A 21,653-nucleotide genomic window follows, 5' to 3' on the forward strand; every position below is an offset into this window, starting at 1 on the left:
GAAAATTACATTTTTCTTTCTTTAATCTCAACAAGCCTATTTCTTCTGCTAGTTTGTGCACATATTACGTTACATATTAAATTCACTAATGGAAAATCCAGTTAGGGATACTGTAGACAGCTTAATCACAAAGTTGCACATAAATCAGTTTAGTTGCCGAGGCTCTGCAGAGTCTTATTATTTGTGAGTGACAAGTATGTAAAGTTTTTGCCAACTCTTGTTATCACAATAGACTTTAAAATAAACAGCCATGAGGTCATTGCTCACATGATCAGGCTGTCATTTAACCCACAGGGCTTGCCCATGTCTGGATACAAAGACGGTCCTCATTGGTTTTTATGCCCTATTTCACGATGCCGCTTCTTTTATCTCATGGTTCACCTGCTCGTGCAGAGTGGAAGATTTCATGTGATGGCCAGGTGACGGGTGTGGCCCATTAAAGAGGCCTTCATCCCAGCACGCTTCACCGTACACTCCTCAACATTTCATTACTCATAAAGGAACGTTTGATTAATTCAATTTCAGCAAGGTTCCAGGTAAGAAAGGCATTTGGAATGAGTCGTAAGTGATGGTCATGCGTGTGTGAACGTGGCTGACAGCAGCAATGCAGCCTAATCAAGCACCTACCTGCAAGGGTTGGAGCTTGGGGAGCCAGACACACCCTAATCCCCCAACATCCTGACCTTAGTAAACCTGTTGCAGCTTGTTCACCGTAAAACCTGGCAACCTCGAATCTCTCTCCGTCTCCCGCACTCCTCTACCAGCCTTGCTCTCACAGTGCCATGGGTGGGCTCTGGATTTGAGTTCCTTGGTACTGCTTATTCTGTCTTTGTGAGCTAATGCTGTGCCTCAAACCAGGAACAAAAGCAGTCAGTGCAAATTAAAGACCAATTATCTTTAGTGCGTGCTGGGGCAAGCTGCTCTCGGTGGACTGAGTGAAGGGTGGGAGAATTGAGAGGAAAATGCCGATTACTGCAGTGCCGCTACACATGAATGTTTCATATGAAAAATCGAATACTACTTAGAAGTTCTGTCACGTGTTATGTCATTTTTAGATACTGGCTACATTTGCACATCTTTAGAGATCCGCCCATTTGAACTGGGTGGAAACCTTTCCTTTTTCACTCTGTTTAGTCTTATTCAATTTGGTGGTATAATTAAAAATTTATTAGTTTTTTGTTGGAAAATGTGCAGATTTTTTTTTTTTTTAACTTTTGAACAAAGCCAGACTAAAGCTTCATTTTTTTTACTTTATGAACTTAAAAGCTATGTCTCTAAAGAAGAAGGGAACACGTTAGAGTTATGCTTTAAAATACAATTATACTGCTTCTTGCAGAAAATTGAGCCAGTATCATTCTTTGGTTAAGTTGATACCTCTTCCACACAGTTAGCACAGTACTTTGACACTTTCAAAATATTACGGGGCCTTCTTCCCATTGCTATGCCCTTGACGCAGAGCCTAAGTCCCGGCCTTTCTGTTCATTAATTTCCCATTAGTCAACAGTTTTTCCTTAAAGTCACTAGGGAAATAAACTAACCCGGTCATTAGCTTCAACGACCTGAGGACCTGAGCGCCTCCTCCAACAACACACACACTCACAAAAACACAGCACAGTCCCTACCAGTGATGACCTCTTCACATGGCCTCTTTCATTCCGCTCTGAGGGTTCATTTAAGCCATGGCTACACTGTCCCTGATTTATGGCTCCCTCACTGTGCCCGTTCAAAGTGATGGGCTGTAGCCTGCAGTCGTCTCAGAGTTAATTAATGGACGCATTCTCGACAGGATCATTTAATCACAACAAACAACTGGGTTCAGTCAAGAAGAGCGATGATGATATCTTTGGCAGCTTTAGCAATGTGCTTCTGTTTTTGTGAGTGTGCTTGTGAAAAATTGAATATAAGATTCAGATTCTGTTGAACAGTAGTCTCTTACAAATGCAAGACAGGAGTATAAATCATTTCTTAACCCGGGATTTGGTTTCATTTACAGACAGTTTTCTGTTTATAAAATTTAACATAACACAGTTTTCCAAAAAGAAAAAAAATCTAGATCTCAAATCTTAGTTAATTAACTCTTCACTGATAGGAAATTAAATTGAAAGACAGATCAGTACTGGCTTTAATTTAAAATGTAAGAGCACATGAAGAACGAAAGAAACAAAGCTTAAGAATTGAAGACTTTAATTAATCAAAAACGTAATTTTTGGAACGATTTTACTCCCTTTTAATTTGAAAATTTCTTGTCACAAGCAGGAGACAGAATTCCGTAACCAAGCTGGATTTAGGTTTTCCACACTAACTTATGACTATGAGGTCAATTGGCAACAACTTGCTACTCTCTCGCTGCTGAGCTGTACAAAGTGACAAAGAGGCCGTACTAAGATACCGAGATAAGAGAGCAAGAGAAGAGTCTGTGGGATGTGTTGAGTAGCAGTGGGAGACTGGCTCTTCCTAGACCACCATAGCAGGAAGTTCATGGCCATGAGGTCACAGGGACACGCCGTCACTCAGGGATTTACAGAAACTGGTTTCAACCGGAGTTCTTTGAAAGTTTTCTTTGTCTTTGTCATTGTTGCTGTGGATCACTGACTGCGGTTCCTAGATTGCTCATGTCCAGTCTTCTCCTGTGTGTCTTTTTGCAGTCCAGAGAAGTTAATTATCTGTCGTGCTCAAAAGGTTAAAAAGATTGCGATATGTTGTATTGTCTAAGAGTAGTATCTGTGGCACACACTGCTGACCGTTGCTGTGTAAACACAGTATGCTGTGTCATACAATCTGGCATTGAAGTCACTCCCTAAAGTTATCTATGAGAACATGTACACAATGACACAAGCTGAGGACTTTGAGCGTCAAATATTGACCTGAGTCACCTGCAGTGCTGTGAGACTGAAAGGCTTTTTCCTCCTGTGTCTCTGCTTGGATATTTTTTAACAGGAAAGCCAAAGATTCATAATGGAGGAGGGATATGAACTCGACCTTACGTATATCACAGAGCGTATCATAGCTGTGTCCTTCCCCCGGGGGTGCTCCGAGGAGATCTACTCACACAACCTGAAGGATGTCACGCGTATGCTCAAGTCCAAGCATGCAGACAATTACCTGGTCAGTGCCGGTCCATTTGCTGCTTTCCCCTGGAAAGTGCTGTAACTGTGTTGAAAGTGTTGAAAGGTGGTGGGCTTTGATGTAATGTTGACTTGATCCCAGAGTGATTTCATGCATTTGTAAGAACTCTTGTTAAGGAAGAATGCAGAAATCTTAGAGACAACATTTTAAGACTTGTGCTTTGTTGTGTTATGTTTTCTTTAGATCATAAACCTGTCAGAGAAAAGACAAGATCTCTCTAGAATGAACCCAAAGGTAAGGCATCTGGCATTTACTTCAAATAGCGCAACTGTACACCTCTGTCAGTCTACTTGATTAACTCAGGCTAGTGAGCTAATGTGAGCAAGATATTATTGATTTGTAAAGCATAGGGACAGAGGATGATGAGTGTGTATGTGTGTGTCTAATGGTGTTGTTTTTAGACCCTGGATACAGGTTGGCCTGACCTGCATGCTCCACCTTTGGATAAGATCTGCACCATTTGTAAGGCCATGGAGAGCTGGCTCAATGCTGATCCGCTACATGTGGCTGTTATACACTGCAGGGTGAGCACCTACAGAACCTTTATACAAATATAATATTGTAAAACATAGAACAGTTTAAGACTAAGTGTGATTCGATCAGATTCGGTTAACATCTACTGAACTGTCTGTCATGAGAATGTGGTTTTACATGTTTGCTGAATCTGGGTAAGTGCAAACCAGTGAAACAAGAAAGGAAAAACACACAATAAGCAGAAAACAGTTATGTGAAATAAACAATGTGGTTCTGCAGTGTGGTGCAAAAGTCACAAGGCACCTGTTCATTTTAATGTTTTGCTATGGGAAACAGTGATTTATTGGAATATGTGCAAAAATGCTTGGAAATACAATATATAGACAAACAAATAAACAAAAAACAGAGTTTGTGCAGTTCTTACAAACTTGAATGTCAGCAAGTTGCTACGACCACCTTTATTCTTTGACACAGCCAGAATTCGATTGGGGAAGATTTCTTCTAATTTCTATTACTGGTCCTCAGGAATAGTTCTACAGGCATCTTGAAGGACATTCAAAGTTCATTTTTGGATGTTCTTAATCAAGATGATCCCAAACTGTTTCAGTAATATTGAGGTCGGGGTTCTGGGGAAGTGACTCCATGACTGATAGTGTTCCATGTTGTATTTTTCTATCCAGGTATGCTTTTACTGCATTTACAGTGCGATAAAGCATAATCAGATGCTTTCCAGATGGTATTAGATAATTGATCAAAATCTGATGAATCAAAATCTGATGGTATTTTTCTGCAGTCATAATTTCATCAATTTTGGTAAGATCCCCAACACTATTGGCTGAAATAGAGCCTCATACCCTGAAAATACCTCCGCCGTGCCTCATAGATTGCTGTAAACACTCACTCCACAGCAGTTTGGTCACCTCCGTACAACAGATGAAACTAAAAATCTCAAATTTGCCCCTCATTTTCTGTTAGGTTGTTGTGTAATTTGGCACACCTCAGCCTTTTTTCTCTGTTTGCCTTAATTAAGAAGGGCTTCTTGACTGCCACCTTTCATCCACAGAGACCATTTCTGATGAGGATTTGACAAACAATAGATGGATCAGCTTTCCAAAGAGCTTATAGCTCTTTGGAAAGTTTCTTATATGTGTAAACACTATTAATGTATATATAACTGTGTTATCCCTGGCAGTTTGCTAATAATAAAGTATCTAAAGATAAAGATCTTTGCTAAGTTGTCTGATATGTGTAGACACTACACTGGTTCACCCCTTAAGTTGGTACATTTTTACACTTGAATGATTCTTAGGTCAGTGTTAAATGGGTTGGCAAACAACCAAAAAAACATTCATCTGAAAATAGCTAAGTACACGGACTGGATGACTGGACTGAAAATGAATAAGCAGCAAATAGCCAAAGGAAAGCTTGAAAGACCTCCAGAAAGCCTGGAGAAATGTTGCTCAAGACTACCTTAAAACATTTTATCTTAAAAATAACATTTAATCTTTACAAAAAAAAGTTTGGCTCAGTGGAAGCAAAATATAAAAGAAATGAGAGGTGACTCATGACTTTTGGACAATACTGTTCGTTTGGCTGGAACTTGTGTTTATGAAGACTGTGGGGGGCCTTTTGGCTTTGGTTTCATTTTTAGTAAGACTGCTGCGTGTGTAGTGAATCATCTCCTGTTTTTTTTTTTTTTTTGTTGTTGTTTTGTGTGGGTTTTTTTTTTAGGGTGGCAAGGGTCGAATTGGCGTTGTCATCTCATCGTTTGTGCATTTCACTGACGTGTCAGCCAGGTAACCAACACACTTCTCATGTTTTGTTACTATAAATGATGTTTTTTCTTTTTGCTCTGAAGTCATGGCTCATCATGCTATGTGCGACCGCTCACTTCTGGTGGTGAAGCAGTATGAACAACAAACCACAGCAGTTCATGAAGACTCGATATGTTGTGTTTTTGTAGACGATAAGCAATGTCAAACCAACCACCAGTGGTTTATTCACCTCCTTTAATTTCGGGTTAAGGTGAATCAGAAAGTGAGTCAAAAGAAAAGTCACTTCTCTCCGATTCAAAGAAAAGCCACACAATTTAAGCAATGAATCACCCCGTATTGAATTGCGTGAATCAACTTAGAAACATGTTAGTTACTTAAATGCCTTCTAGCCACAGTGTCAGTTTCAATGTATTTTTTTATCATGAAGAAAACGGATTATAATTTTCTGACCAAGCAAGCAAATTCGGAAGTGCCGAAGGTTTAAGTAAGGGCTGATATTGACACGACCTGCTGATATGGCATTGCGTAGATTCTTTCTGCACACAGCAGACAGTGTGGCATGGCCATATATTGGCTCTTAATTCAGACAGTTTGTGCATTTCTTAGCACTTTTCTTTCCCACTTCCCACTGAGGAATACCATTGCAGTAAGGTGAATGTGAAAGACAGGGGGCAAAAGAGAGGTAGAGAAAGAGACAGGAAAACACAATGGGACAGATTTACAAAGGAATAGATTCCGGGGTGGGGGGGAGGAGATGAGCGAGATGGCCGATGACAGTAACAGAGCTTTGGTGAAAGGGCTCCAGAGCCTGTTGGTTTTAGGTCTGTCTGAATAGCCAAGCTGCGCACACACTCTGGCCTCTCTGTGTCCTCCTCTCCCCCTCTGTGTTTACTTAAAGCTGGCATTCCCTTCCTCTCTGTTGGAATCCTCTGTTTCTCTGGTTACTTTCCCTCTTGTATGCATGCGTGTGTGTGTGTGTGTGTGTGTGTGTGTGTGTGTGTGTGTGTGTGTGTGTGTGTGTATGCATTGCCTTAATTGGATGTTACAGTCCACACTATTCAATTATAGAGGAGAGTATAATCTTTCTCTTGAGTCATAATTACCTAAAGCGTTTTACGCGTCTCTCTCTTTCTGTCAAAGTGCTGACCAGGCGTTGGACCGCTTCGCCATGAGGAAATACTACGATGATAAGGTCTCAGCTCTGATGACACCTTCACAGAAGCGGTAAGACCCAAAACATAAGCACGCCCTTCCGTTTGGTAATAGAGCTCTAGCAGTGTGTTTGGCTCCTCATTGACCCACCTCTCCATCCAAACAATCAGATCCCAGACCCAGCTGATACCATACAATTCATTCAGTCCCCATGCTGTTTGTTTACTTTTTGAGCTGACAGCTAGTCATTGTTTATCATTTTAATAGGATCCCATGGTAACCTGATGTAATCGTAAACCTACATATCTCGCTCGCACTCATGGCTCTTGGGCAAAACTGGTTTATCATTTCTGTCTAGTCTCTTTGCTTATCAGTGATAAACAGTAATGATGACAGTTACTGTTTTCTAGAGATGCTAGACAGCAGATTCTGATTTATTTCAACAGAGTCGTGTTGGCCGTTTTCTTTCCCCCCCCCCTCACATATTTAGCATAAGCAAAGCTGATGTGCCATTCTCACCTTGCAAAAAAAGCAAATAAGCCTGTTTTTCCAAAATGCTGAAGTGCTGTCAGGTTTGGAAAAAATATCTTAGCGATATCACTTTACCTGTGAAAAATACATCTTTTTTTACAGAAAGGTCTGTAATAGAATCAGGGGTATTTACTAGGCAAGGTCAATGTAATGAAAAGATATTATCAAGTTGCATTATGGGTGTTGAATGAGCCAACATTTGGAGACTGACTGTAGTGGCTAAACGACAGGATATCTTGGCTTCAATGAACAATGACATTGTTCTTTTTATATCTCACTTTTCAGTCCCCCTTCGCATTGAATATGTAATACTAAATCACTGAAGCAATACAAAGTCTTGTGTAATGTTGATATCCACCTCCGCTTTCCTCTCAGGTACGTTTGGATCCTCAACAGCCTGCTAAGCGGATCCATGAAGATCAATGCCTCCCCCTTGTTCATGCACTGCGTCATCCTTCACGGGATTCCAGATTTCAACTCCGCAAGAGGTTAAACACATATTGTTTATCACTGTATATTGTTTCAAAGAAAATACCATCACTTCTAGCATGGCACAAAGAAAGGAATTCGGAGACAGCCACATCAGAGTTCGAGGGGTAAACAAAAGTGGAGTCTGATTGGAACCGTGTCTCTCTTTTTCCAACTCTCACAAGCATGCTCAAACAGATAGAGGTTGTTTACATAAACAGAACTGAAGAAATGAACTTTCCAGTTCCAAGTGAAACCATGGGAACACACACATGCGCATTTTCGTGTGTACACGTAAATTGCTGTTTTCACTAATTTTACTGAAACAACAAAAAGGTTTTCATCACATCGTGGAGCTCAAATCCCTTTCTCACAGCAGCAGCTTATCACACTTCAGCTGTGAGCAAAACAAGCCAGGAAGCATCTCCTGAATATTTTAGCTAACTGGTTTCTCGAGGTCTTGATAAGAAGGAACCTGTGACTAACATTTTGAAAACACTTTGTCCTTTTTTTATATATAGTGTGCTGTCCTTACATCAAGGTCTACCAGGGAATGCAAGCAGTGTATTCATCTGGATTCTAGTAAGTAGCTTACACATGTGGTACAGTAATTTGAACATTATAGTTTACTTCAAAGTATGTAGGAAGGCTTTAAAGCAGTTTTCTGTTTTAGTTAGTTTAATGTTAATTTGAATTAGTTACTGCTTTCTGTAAATATCTGTAATTGCTTCCACACTCCGGCTCCATGCGACAGACTTCTGTTGTTTTTGTTTAAGTCACATTGGTCCAGGCCACAGAGACCGTGTATGCATCATGCTGGAGCCTGCGCAGCTCCTAAAAGGGGACATCATGGTAGGGAAAAAAAACAAACTGCGTTTTCAGAAGTTGCGAAATCTGCGCTTTTGTATTCATTGTGACATTTGTTTTTTTGTCTCTCGTAGATTAAATGCTATCATAAAAGTGAGGTGACTTCAGAGCGTGAGGTTATTTTCCGGGTGCAGTTTCACACGGGAGCAGTACAGGGTTACAACCTGATGTTTGAAAAAGAGGACATGGAGACTGCCAACAAAGGTAGACCTAGAAAAAAAAATCCCATGAACAGATCTCATCACCCCGCTGATAGTAAACAGCAACTCCTCAACTCTGCACAGCATCTGCGAGGTTCAGCTTGAACTTAATTTAGACATGCTGCTTTTAGACCAATAATTTGGTTTCCCCAAACATGTTACAATTACCGAGAGAGCTGCAAACTAACAGCAACTTTCATCTTACTGGTTCTGGCTCTCATTTATGCACTTCTCTCCTTTGTGCTGTCAATTCAGACCCCAGATTTCCAGATTATGGTAAAGTGGAGCTGGTTTTCTCCGAGGGACCAGAGAAGATCCCAGGTAGACTTCTAACTCTTTATCTTTATTTAAAATTACTATAGGGAGTAGTAGGAAAATTTGAAAACCAGATACAATGTTCTCTTCTACTTTTTTACGTGCTGTCCCCTCCTCTGGTCATCTCCCTCTGCCCCCTGATGAGAAGGGAAATGTAGTGTGAAGTGTGTGCTGACAGAGAGGCAAAGAAGCACAGCATGAGCTGCAACAGAGGCCCCACAAACTATGTGGGGCCTCTGTGCAGGTCTGGTATACAATGAAATGTATATATTTCTATTGTCTGCTCTGTTTTTGATTAAGTCTTTTGGTCATCAGCCATATTGTGGTGGCACTTTCTATTACAGCTTGGTAATAATGTGGTTCCTGAGGGGTAATAAGAAGGTAATAATATGGAAATAACAAGTTATTAACACTTAAATACCAAGAATACCGAGTAATAACTAGGTAATATGTTCTGTCAACAGTGGTTATACTTGAGTAATATTAAACTGATATTTACATATTTAGGAAAGAAGTGTGGAAACAAACTGCATTGGTTGACAGCACTACTTAGTAATAAAATAGGGCTATAAGTTATATAATAACAATATAATCACCTTCTAGCAATAACATAGTAACATCTGAGCATGTGAATTTTTATATACTGAAATATACTGAATACTAATATTAGTTGATTGTGCTTTGTTTCTCCTCTAAGGTAGCAGTTTAAATATTGTTTTTGCCGCTGTGGCTAATGACGTGGACAATGAGCAGTAGTTTATGTGTAATAACCAGCAATCATGAGTGTAAAATACAAAACTTCACATTTTTAGTAATGTTTCCTGCATTTAAACCTAGGACTCTAAAAATATGTCAGTATTTGCTAGATGTAAGTAAATAATAATGACTCAAGCGTGGGTTTATGCTATACAGCTTATTTGTTGCTACACTAATAGAATACAGGCCACTCTGGTTCTGACAAGAGTTGAGTAAATGCAAGAAGAAAATGAGCACCCTTTAACATCCTGACCATATGACAGCTCAGCTTGGCTGCCTTTTAATAATAAAACAGTTTCTCTGAATATGAATTTGCGTTTTCATTTGTAATAGCATTCAGCTTGTTTGAAGTTACATATTCTACCAAGGTTACCAAGCTGTAATAGAAAGAGCTACCAATAATATTTTTGCTGATGATTTGGGGTCTTAAATAAAAACCTTAATTTTATTTTATCTTAGTTTGTAGTCAGCCCACAAATTAAATAAAATAGTTTCTTTAAAAGGCAGCACGGTGGCACGGTGGTTAGCACTGTTGCCGCACAGCAAGAAGGTCCTGAGTTCAATTCCACCATCAGTGTGGAGTTTACATGTTCTCCCCGTGTTTGCGTGGGTTCCCTCCGGGTACTCCGGCTTCCTCCCACCATCCAAAGACATGCAGCTTGTGGGGATAGGTTAATTGGATAATCCAAATTACCACTAGGTGTGAAAGTGACTGCGAATGGTTGTCTGTCTCTGTGTGTTGGCCCTGCGACAGACTGGCGACCTGTCCAGGGTGTACCCCGACAGCTGGGATAGGCTCCAGCCCCCCCCCCCCCCCGCGACCCTGAAAAGGATAAGCGGAAGTGAATGGATGGATGGAGTTTCTTTAAAATTTAAAAATAAAAATGTTCAGAAATGACATGGCTTTCCTGCTATCAGATTAATGAGAAGGGTCAGTGCTACTTTCCAGTCACTTTACGATATATATGACACTACAGCCAGCTTAACATAGCATGCAAACTGGATAGTAATGTGTGTGTTTGTTTGTTTTTTTTGGGGTTTTTTTATTCCAGGTGCTGACAAGTGGAAAAATGGAGGAGATGTTATTGTGGACTACAACACAGCAGATCCTCTAACTCGCTGGGACTCGTACCAGAACATCTGTGATGGCGAAGGTACTGTTGTGATGCCTCAGTGGTCTTTACATGACTCACAAGACTAGTATTCATCCAACTTTATTTCCTTATCATTTTCCCAGCTTGCAGTGCGTTCTTTCTCTTTTACATTTACATGAACACATGCACCCTTTTTTTTTTTTTTTTTTTTTTTTTTTTTTTTTTTCCCTCTCTTGGTTATTAACCCCCCTTGACAGGGCCTGTTGTGCATGTTAGTGAGTGGCTACAGCGTGATCGCAATAACATCGACGCAGTCACCACTACATGTTATGGGTGTTTCTATAGGAGTGGGACTTCAATCCAAGTTATGACACTTTCGAAGCTAAACTTACCTTTTAGACTTCAGGGTGATGGAGATGGCATGGAGTGTGTCTGTGTGAGGGAGAGGGAGGATTGTTGTTGTACGCAGGAAATGCTGGGTTCAAAGGAAGAGCAGTCAGTTCTCAGGAGATTTCTGTTTTGTTATTTCATGAAATGAAAGGCATGCTTTAACCCACTCACACATACACACTCTCACTACCGCCCACACACATACACACGCACATATATATATATATATGTGCGGGTATATATACATTCTCACACACACACACACACAGAGCCACCCTGTCAGGGCGTCCCATCCTAGCTGTGGTTGTTGCTCTCCACTCGACCACAGAATTCACAACAACCTCCCAGAATAGAGCAACGTGGTAGTGGCATTAAAACACAGATCCACCCTGTTCCAGAATTCATTGAGTGTTTTTATAAGCTAAGTTCAGCATGCCTTTTTTTTTTTTTTTTTTTGCTTTTTTTTGCTTTTTTTTTTTTGCTTTCATTTGAAATACTCCAATAGATTTCTTCATGCTCACTTGTGGGAATGCAATAAAAACACAACCACTCAAATTTAAGAATTCATCAAAGCAAAGCAATGACAACAACAAAGAAGCATTTTTTTCTATTGCCTCGATTCCCGAGCATTCATGTGGGATATTTACAGCCTTATTTTTCTCATGTAAACGCTACATTTGAGAAGCAAGACTAGGAGCTTTGTTGGAATTCTACATCCACTTACCACCCCGTCTTCTGGCAGGACTAGTTTACCTCCGTGAGGCTGTCACTCGGAGCTTCTTCAGGAGGAGGAAGTCTAGGAAACGTTTGCCACTTTAGTGCTAATATTTTGAAAAGAAAACCTCATTTACTTCAGTGGCTTTTCTTCAATCGTCAGTGTGTGTTTATCTCCTTGTGTGAATTGATGGCTAACAAAATTGTTAATTCAAGAAAGGTTGTTGACTATTTATTTATTTTATTTTTTTTAAATGTATGTGGCGGCAGTGTTGGTTTTTTTTGTTTTTTTTGTTTTTTTTTTGGTTTTTTTTTAAAATTTAAATAGAAAGGCGGATATCCATGGAAATGTCTCCTCTTTGCTGTAAATAATCCAGCATTTTTCATTGGACTTTTTCCCTAATTAAATGCACTTCTGTATAATATGGTCACAGCAACCAATATATAATGTCCTAATTATAACATAGAATACAAATAGTTCAAAAATGTTAGTCCACATTAAATGAAAGCAGATCCTGTAAAAGTTGATTAAATGGTTTTGGAAAGGTTTTGAATGATACTTTGATACTTGAAATCCTCTGACAAATTAACTAAAAAAATGGATAGATGTCTTTTTTTTTATTTCTTTTTAAATCATAGACGGTTACATTTTGTTTTTGTCTTCTTCTGAAGTGATGATTTGGACTTGAGGGTGAAGTGTCAAATTAACTATGGAGCAAGCTGTGTTATTTGCCAAATTACATTCACTTTATTTTAAAAATAAGCTACAAAATGCACAAATCCTATAAAACTGTTTAAAAGGTCAAGTTCAGTGACATATTAGTTGAGTGTCTAGTGTTTCTTTCCTCTGTAAAGTTGAGCATCTTAACATGAGATGGGAGATTGACTCATATTTGGAAGAATCGCATGAACTTTAATTTTCAACACTTGTGCATTGGTTTTATGAAGCGTGGAGAATCTCAATTTAACTAAGTATATTGAATTTTAGGAAAGACTAGCATCAGATATACACCTATAAAATGAAACCTTTGACTTAAGGCACTGAAAGACTGTATCTCTTCTGTTTCTGATTACTGTGTTGACCATGTCAACTCCAAAACTAAGAAAATAAAACTTTCCTCATGGTGAGATACTGCTAGGGTTGAGTATTGTTCAATAATAGTCATTATTTGTTCATCTCTTTGTACAGTGGAATTTAAAGTGATTCCCTGTGTGCGGCAGTATACAGATCGTAGGCACATGCAGAAGGCTGGGTGGAAGCAAATGAGGATGCTCATCATCATTATGTGTTTGACTCACATTTTTGGCATTCGTGGGGTGCAGGATGGTAGTAACTGAGAAGGAATGGAAAGGGTTGGGTAATTGCATAGGCATACACAACCAGACCTCCTCCTGTGATACAAAAGCAGCTGGAGGAGCAGTCCTGGTTTCGCTGCTTTCGTGCACTGTAATTGGTAGATTATTCAGAGACTGACCATACCACAACAGCCAAAATGATGAATGCTTGATGTAAATGGTTTGACTGATTTTCTTAGGTTTGCTACCTAAAAACACATTTGGTAAACCATCTATGGCTTTCTTAATGTCAAGATTGGTAAAACTGTTTTGAAAACAATGCGTGAACCCCGTAATTGGGTTTGAGGCACATCTGTTTCTTGCCTGCATTGTGCATGAGGGCATCGGGCGTGTAATTTCACGACACACAAGAGTAAAAGAAAAACAAACTTGGCTGCCACTTTTCGTGAAATTTGCCCCGAGGTCCCTGCAGACGCTAATGACTGCTTTAATTGAAAAGTGTCTTTTTGAGGAGCGAAAATTTCTTGAAGTACAAGAATGTTGTTTTCATTCTTTGATCTTCTCTGGCCTGCCCTCTCTCTTTTCTTTCATTCCCTGATTTTTTTTTTTCTTCTTCCCCCTCTTCTCTCCCCTATGGGGTAGTCCCCTAACGCAAGGCAAGAGGTTGAGGCGGGCTGGTTTCCTCCAGCCCGCCTCAGCTCCTTAGTCCCGCCTCACTTGTTTACATTCCTCTGCCCTTATTTGGAAAACTCAAGGTCTCCCCTCGCCACCACCCCAGCCCTCCCTCTTCCCTTGTATAGAGTGCAAACACCTTCCTGGCAGTGAAAGAAAGCAGGGCCAACTTATTCGAAGTCTCTGAATTTGCCCCTTACGATTACCTGCGTGTTAAAAACAATGTCTGCTCCTCTGTGCATTCATCGCCTGTTCAGCTCTTCAAGTTTTATTTCACCGGAGGCTGGGATTGTCTTGTTTGCTTACCTGGCAGGGACCGTGAAGGTAAGAGATTTTATTCTGCAGCCAAATGGGTGGCCATGAAGGAGGAGGCAAGGTGTGGGGGGGTGGTGATGATGAGAGGGATTGATGAAGAAAGATGGCTAGTATTCAGATTCAAACCCGCTTAAACCTTAGTAGAAGGAATTTCCACTAAGACTGGGGGGGAAAAATCCCAGCAGCACATGCCTGAAAGCAGTGTTAAAAAGTGCATTTTGTGTGACGGGAGGGACAAATCATGCAGAGAGAGGGAGGGGGGCTTTTATCATGCATGTCTGGCATTCAAATCCTCTGGTTGTGGATTGACTGAAAAGCAAGTACTTTAAAGCAGTAGGCTAAGGAAGAATTGTAGGAGTCATGTTCCCTGCTCTCTTTTGTTGTAGCGGAGGGAGAGTGACAGTGAGACGGCAGTTCTGCTTACTTGGCAACATTGTTCCCTCACCCTTGGAATTCAACTCCAGACCTCATTTTGCAAGATGTCTAGCGTGGCTGAAACCAGACTTTTCTATTGTCGTGCATGCCGTGATTTAGCTCGGCCTTTCAAAATGACTGACCTCTTGAGATTTATCTGTTACTTCTGAGGATTAAGGAGCTTGTTTGGACATATGCTGAGGGTCAAGGGGCAAGAGCGAGGGAGTTGGGTGGCTTCATCACAGCTGGGTGAGGAATGCAGGGGTCAGAGAAGATCCACAGCTGTCCGACTGTTGCAGCAGCAGATAGAAGACTTCACATCTCATATATAATCTATATAATGAAGAACACCTTTTGCCTGTTATACACGCTACTCTACTACTGCTACTACTAAACAAGCACTCTAACAGTTGGCCTATTGGGAATGGATGAGTGGAATATCTTTAGTTGAAGTAAGTTTAGATTACAGAAAAAAATATGTGGTTGAGTCTACATAACATTACACTTTTTTCCCAACACATCTAATTTAATGGCTTGTCTCAGTTCAGTATTATAAGTCACATCTCTCTCTTCTTGTACTCTGTGTTGTAGTCTCTGTTGTCATGGTCATGTGAGGCGTGAGTGTTTGGCGTCTGTAGCGAGTCTTCTCGTTAACAGAGTCTTCTCTTGTCTGTGGTTTCTTGTCCCGTTTGTGCGTCTCTGCTGTTTGTGCGTCTCTGTGTGTGCCCATACCAGCTGACTGTATGAAGCGCCGCATCTCTTCTGTTTTGCAGCACCACGATCTCAAGGCCTAACACAGGACAGGACTGCAAACAAGAGGAGCCCCACCAGAGGAAACGTCGCGCTGGCCCAAGGGCCGCGCACAACCTCCGCAACCTCTAGCCCTGACCACAGTGACCACGCTCTCTCTGTCAGTAGTGACTCAGGCTTATCTAGCACTTCCCTGTGGGCGGACAAACCCACGCCTGTCGCCAGTGCTACCACCACCACCACCACCACCACCACCACCACCTCTGTCAAAGCTAACCAGGGACCAAGTCAGCAGGAAAAGGTCCAGCTAAAGCACCTCCTGAGTGGTTTTGGCCTTGAGGATCCGTCACTGGAGGAGATGACTGACGAAGGCGCTAGAGTGGGCGTCCAGCAGGTAGTCCCAGCGCAGGTGCACATCAATGGAGACCCACAACCCCGAGAGAGGGAAACAGACATTCTTGATGATGAAGTCATTACAGGTCACGATCTGCACAGTGTGGACAGCTTGGGAACCTTGTCGTCATCGTGCCACAAGAGCAGCCAGAACTCCCTGCTGTCAGATGGCTTTGGGAGTCCTGGAGGAGAGGAGCAGCAAAGCCAAAGCCAGCACCACATCCACCATATCGCACCTCATCCTATCGAGGACTATGAGAGATCCTATGCTGAGGCTAGAAGGGGCTGTCTGAGCTACAGGAGCAACTCTATAGCCTCCTCTAATCCCAGCAATGCCCCTGTACCCCAGCAGCATGTCTACAGACAGGGAAGCTATTCCACACAGTCCTGGGTTCGGCAGCAGCAAATGGTTGCCGCGCAACACTTTACCTATATGCCAGAGGATGGAAACGATGCAGATCGATTCCACCGGAACAAGCAGGGTGGTAGTCTACCTAAAGCAGGCCTGCCCACTGAACCACAGGGCCTTACCAGGGACTCCGCAGCAGATCTTATTAGAAACGCAGCACCCCACAAAGAACAAACGTCGATAAACAACAACAATAACAACAAACGGGATGAGGAGTTCAAATCTCTCACGAAGGACATCGACAACTCCATCGACCAGCTCAATCAGCTGATCATGGACCTGGATCCCACGTTTGTGCCGAGCCACGGCAGCTCCATTAAGAGAAAAGGTGGAACACCGGTTAACGGCTCGGTCGGCAAATGTTCAAACGGCATCAACCTCAGATTCAGCGATAATAACTCAGCAGACCTGAAAAGCACACAGCAGACAGGTAAGATAGTCAGTCTGGGTGTGGTGGTGGTGGTGGTGATGGTGTTGATGTGGTGTTGTCCTGGAAAAAAACGTGTGACTAATCTCAGACAGGAAGTTGTTTGCCTTGATACAGCAAATAAACACAGAAAAAAAAAATATAAGCAGCAAGACCTATTTCATCCCAAGTTGTTTTTCTCCAGCACCATCCACTTTTCTTCCACTTCACTCAAGAGCGAACATAACAAAGCACACCTTCTCTCCCCTTCCCACCTGGCGTGTTTTAGGGGCAGAAATAGCAGGGTTGTTGCCAGGTTTTCAGATATTTTCAGAGGAAAGAGCGCTGTCCTGACTTGTTTTTAGCTGTGTGTTTAGCTATCTGAGGGCGGGATCAATGTGGTACATGAAGACAGACAGAGCAGCTATCGTCCTCTCTTCTGAACCTTACCGTCTCAGTGTTTGTTAATAGAGATTTCATCGTGTGCACACAGATATGTCCACAATCAGTGACTATCGTGCACCGAAAGCTCGTTGTTGTGTATAGATGTTCAAAGCACCACATTTGAAATGTGCACTTCATTCCTTCATTTAACATTAATCATCTTTATTGCGTGCCGGTTGTAGTCAGCATCACGCTTCCATCTTTTCTTTTGAGTTCTTATCCATGATTCTGTGACGCTGAAACATCTGCTTTGATTGTTGTTAGACTTGCTGAGCAAACACGGGTTATGCAACACGATGGCTATAGTATCTACAACGATAAAGTTATTTCCTCTTTCTTCAAGTTGAAACTGATTCCTGGAGTCATGCTGAGATTCTTGAAAAGCTGCAAAAGAATTCACATTATCTCCTTCCGTACCTCTCTGCTTCTGTCTACATCTGTAAAATTTAATAGAGCCTAACATTTCTGATAAATATATTCAGAAACCAGAAAAAAAAACATACAGCATTTTTTTTTTTAAATTAAAATGCAACATTTTTATTCATTTAGTGCAATTTTACTAAAAACTAGTAATGCAGAGGTAATTCAGAAAGCTATCTACGTGGATAAATCACAGCATGCATGCGTGGTTGTAGGAGGGGGGTGCAAAATAGGGAGGCCTGAGGAATTTCCAGAAGAGAAACAAGTCAGCCCGCAGGCGATGTTTCTTTCCGTTTGATTCAACAGGCATACCTGTCTGCACATATCCACTACATGGGTGCACCATTCCAAGTAAAAAAAAAAAAAAAAAAAAATGCCAAAGGCGCTAACTTTTCTAATTTGCAAATAACCTGTGGGAAGCATAAGAGTGTTTGTTTATAAAAGTTCTTCACGATATAGGATGTCTGTTTAAAGTTCATGCTTTGGGCCTTGTTTTTTGCACTTTCGAAGTTGCATCTAGGATCTATGCAGCTAGACGTCTTTTTTGCTTGTGTTCATCATGTTATTGCTTGTAGCTTCCATGCTGTTACTCTTTTAAGCATAACACTAGCTGTTTTTACACCTTAACGGAGTTAAAAGGCGTAAAAAGAATATTAGGGCTAAGGAGAGAAGTTGTGTTTTTTTGCTTATAGTGTTAACTAAAAATGATCATCTGAAATTCATTATTAGCCTGGTCAAGTGACAAGCAACATGAAAAGGCATTCATCAACATAATTCCAACATGGCACAAACTGCCTTATCGGTTATTGTCTAGGTATCCCTCCACAATACTGTAGATAATGTATTATACTTCCCATCCCATCCTTACTCTAGAAGTCATGACAGGTTGCAGAAATAATGGTCGATATGGTGCATTTTTCCACGAACACGATCGAGCTGTTTTTTGTTTGTTCATAAGCAGAGAGTGCTTGCTAGCGCTGTCCTTAGACGTTAAACGTGACAAAACTATTGAGGAAAAAACGCCGCGTATATATTGTTTACCATGACTCTGGTTTTACGTGGCCTATCAACACAATTTAAAAACTGGTATATATCACATTGTTGCTTTGTCATCTTAAAGTGGTCATGTGATTGGCTTACCACGACTAAGATATTCTTCCTCAGTCAAACAGCAACACTCATGCGATTGTTTTGCCCCCCTTAGCTCCAGGTGTTGTGCCAAAAAGTGATCATCTGCCAGAAAGTGATTGTCGTCTGCGGGAGCGCGCGCAGCCGCTGAAAGCTGTAGCGCCCAGATTACTTACGTAGTCAGCTACTTCCATGCAACTGATATAAGGTGCGGTCACCTGAACACAGTTTCAACCGTCTGTTTGTTGAAAAATAGTAACGCGACCTCATTTTCTTGTTCGTAACGGTAACGGCGTTGTAACGTTAGGAATTAGATTACTCGTTACTGAAAAAAGTAACGCCGTTATTCCCATCACTGTTAAAGTGGTTTAACAAGCAAAAAAAAAAAATCATCTGAAAATGATCAGCTACAAGGACTAGAACATAAGGGGGGAAAAGCAGCCAATGTCCAAAGAAAAACTTTAAAAGACCTTCAGAAAGCCTGGAGAACTATTCAAGATCATATTACAAATTTGGCCGCCTAGAACGAAAAATATAAAGAAATAAGGGGTGGCTCAAGAGTTTTGCAAAGTACTCTACATAGACCTGCAGTAAGAAGAAATAATGTCATCTATGCATACAGCTCTGTCTGTGTCATCTGTAGATCAGGCAAAGTGATTAATGAGGCCAGGCATTAGCATTCTTCAGGCCTGAGAGGTCAGAACTCACTGGGAGGGCTCAAATTAACACCCTGGTGCTGAGTGGCCACACTCTTCAGCGCAGTCACAACACTGAACACCCTTCACCCCGAATACACAATGAACACCATCTAGCTAGACCTCCGGCATTCCTCAGCTGTCCACTCAAAACATTACACAAGTGGCAAACCTTTTCACTTTTGTGCATGCCCAAATTCAGGTGTAACACATTCCCAAACTAATTGTGTTATCATAATATATAGTTATTCCTGTGCTATACTGTGTCTGATTTAAGGAGGCTAAGTAAGATGTAATTAAAAACTACCAACATGACAGAGGTGAAGACTGGAGGTTCCATTAAACTGCTTTGATATTGAAGAAATTTGCCATTTGATTCATTGTAATCAGAAAAAAAAGTGTTAGAAATACTGTGATTACTCTGTGTAACCATACTGCTTCAAAAAGTTTTTTAGGAATTCAGTTTAGACAAACCCTGTCTGCACTGTGCGTACTTTCCTCAAAGGTACCAAAGGTCAAAGCACCACTGTTTCTCATTGGTGTCTTTAAGGCACTTCACTTCCTTGAAAGCAGTGATGCATGTAAATCTGTTAACATTTAATGACCTTCTTGCTGCTGTCTACCTGTGTGTATGCAGCTGTCCAATCCAGTGACGGACGAGTGGGCATAACACAGACTCTGAGTTGCCAAGGAAGGGACGTCATAGATCATTCAGGCTTCTGTAACTCAAGATGGGCTGAAGCAGAGGAGTACAGAGGCCAGCAGAGATGTCCCCCCTGTGTGCCACAGTCCCAGGTAGATACAGCACATGTGTGCAGTATATTTAAATGACCTCTTTCCCTCTTAACTTTCAGTTCCGGTTATACATACGTGTGTAATGTTTGTTTCAGCATTCCATATTGTGTCGAAGTGACAGTGCGGATTACAGATCCAACGGCCCAGATGTAGATAATAGTGACATACCTCCACCCACTCCTGCATTCCCCATCTCTCCACCAACACCTTATGGTGAGTACACTGCAGTTCAGTTTTCATACATGCACTAAAGGCCTTAGGGAGATGTTTGCAATAATCTAGATGCCTACCACCATAGACGAATTGGAATAAGGATCAACCAGCCCTCTGATACAAATGCAGTTTGGCACCCATGTGATTTCCACCTGTGTCTGCTTGTGCAGTGTGAGAATAACATAATATTCAAGTTATGGTCTGTTCCCTGCCTGCTGGATGCTTTACTCAGATGCACCCCTCACCCAATCCATTACTTCCAGTATTGAGAATGTGACTGATTTGTGTCGTGTGCTCCATGTGAATACAGGCAGCGGTGGGCGATGATCCTACCAGCGTGGGGAAACAGCTTATTTGTCTCTGTAACTGTCACCGGATTTCTCAGTGCAGTTGATAATGTGTGTTGTCCCATGCTCATGTGCTTTGGGTTTTCAGTGAAAATCTTCTCAGAAGTGACTCACAACAGGAATACTCCATCTCCCAGCATGCAATCTTTTGGAGGCTACAGAACCGACCACGGTGGGTTCTTCAAAGTTCTTCAAACTGAGCTTGTTTTTGGGGTTTTTTTGTCCATTTTCTGAGAAATTAAAATGAAATGACAGAAAAACAACACACCAGTAATAATATACATGTATGTTTTTTTAAGCATGTTTTCATTACAAAAGAGACAGGACAGGCATTTTGGATTTTTTCTGCGTTATATTATAATAATGCTTGCATTGTTTTCTGTGCAACATCAGCCGTTTTGAGACAGATGGTAAAAGTTGTCTCGAAAGCAGGGAGATTCCTAACCATTGTCTGCCCTTCATGGTTGGTTTTTAAAGAATGTCTGCATGGTCAGAACCTGCAAAGAAAACCCCTTTTTTGGGACATAACTGTGTTGTTTTTTTATATTAAAATCTTTTTTTTTTCTTCATGTTTTACTTTGGTCTTTATCCAGTGCAGAAAAAAAATCCAGACTGTGAGATTGTTTTTAGAGACGGATGGATGGAGTTTAAGAAAGAGTGCATTTATAGCACTTTGTTCCTACAGGCCTGGTGGACTTTCCAGAATTCTTAAATGTTACCTTTTTTATATTTACTCTTTGTCATAGAGCTCTCTCAAAACTATGAAACTGATTTAAACGTCAATCTAAAGTCTGGTGTTTGATCCAATACAGAGATAAAATAGATCAAACCCGTTTGTTTCCATAGAGATCTACAGTATGTCTAAAGGTTGTAGGTCCTGGGAGCAGATCTGTGTCCCTGCTGTGCCTCTTACTACCTCCGATATTCAGGCAAGAATCGCTGCATTCAGCCCTGCTACATCTCCATGGTTACTGTGGGTCAGGAAGAAAAACAACTTCTCCTCCCCATGAAAGTGTCTCTGTGTACACGAGCGGAAATGGGGACAAGAAGAAACCAGTTACTCTTTCAGCTTTGCACCTCTTGTTTCCATAAAC

The 21,653-nt window shown here is 41.2% G+C and overlaps 1 protein-coding gene across 3 annotated transcripts in view; it reads left to right on the forward strand.

Moving 5' to 3' along the window:
• Positions 1–21,653, forward strand: part of LOC308412624 (tensin-3-like) — a 31,538-nt gene that overhangs the window by 2,962 nt on the left and 6,923 nt on the right. For 2 of the 3 annotated variants that reach the window (XR_013974606.1, XM_080907126.1), the window contains exons 2-16: positions 2,938–3,105; positions 3,310–3,360; positions 3,528–3,650; positions 5,332–5,396; positions 6,516–6,599; positions 7,434–7,546; positions 8,048–8,108; positions 8,303–8,378; positions 8,468–8,597; positions 8,849–8,914; positions 10,717–10,818; positions 15,333–16,541; positions 19,842–19,999; positions 20,095–20,212; positions 20,648–20,731. Coding sequence is in view for 2 of the 3 variants with exons in the window: in XM_080907126.1 (XP_080763252.1) it covers positions 2,956–3,105; positions 3,310–3,360; positions 3,528–3,650; positions 5,332–5,396; positions 6,516–6,599; positions 7,434–7,546; positions 8,048–8,108; positions 8,303–8,378; positions 8,468–8,597; positions 8,849–8,914; positions 10,717–10,818; positions 15,333–16,541; positions 19,842–19,999; positions 20,095–20,212; positions 20,648–20,731 (2,590 nt within the window). In the remaining variant the exon portion in view is untranslated. The remainder of the gene's footprint in view (positions 1–2,937; positions 3,106–3,309; positions 3,361–3,527; positions 3,651–5,331; positions 5,397–6,515; positions 6,600–7,433; positions 7,547–8,047; positions 8,109–8,302; positions 8,379–8,467; positions 8,598–8,848; positions 8,915–10,716; positions 10,819–15,332; positions 16,542–19,841; positions 20,000–20,094; positions 20,213–20,647; positions 20,732–21,653) is intronic. The other variant, XM_080907127.1, reaches the window with a different exon arrangement.

This window comes from Rhamphochromis sp. 'chilingali' (assembly GCF_963969265.1).
Source record: "Rhamphochromis sp. 'chilingali' genome assembly, chromosome: 16".
Lineage (NCBI taxonomy): Eukaryota > Metazoa > Chordata > Actinopteri > Cichliformes > Cichlidae > Rhamphochromis > Rhamphochromis sp. 'chilingali'.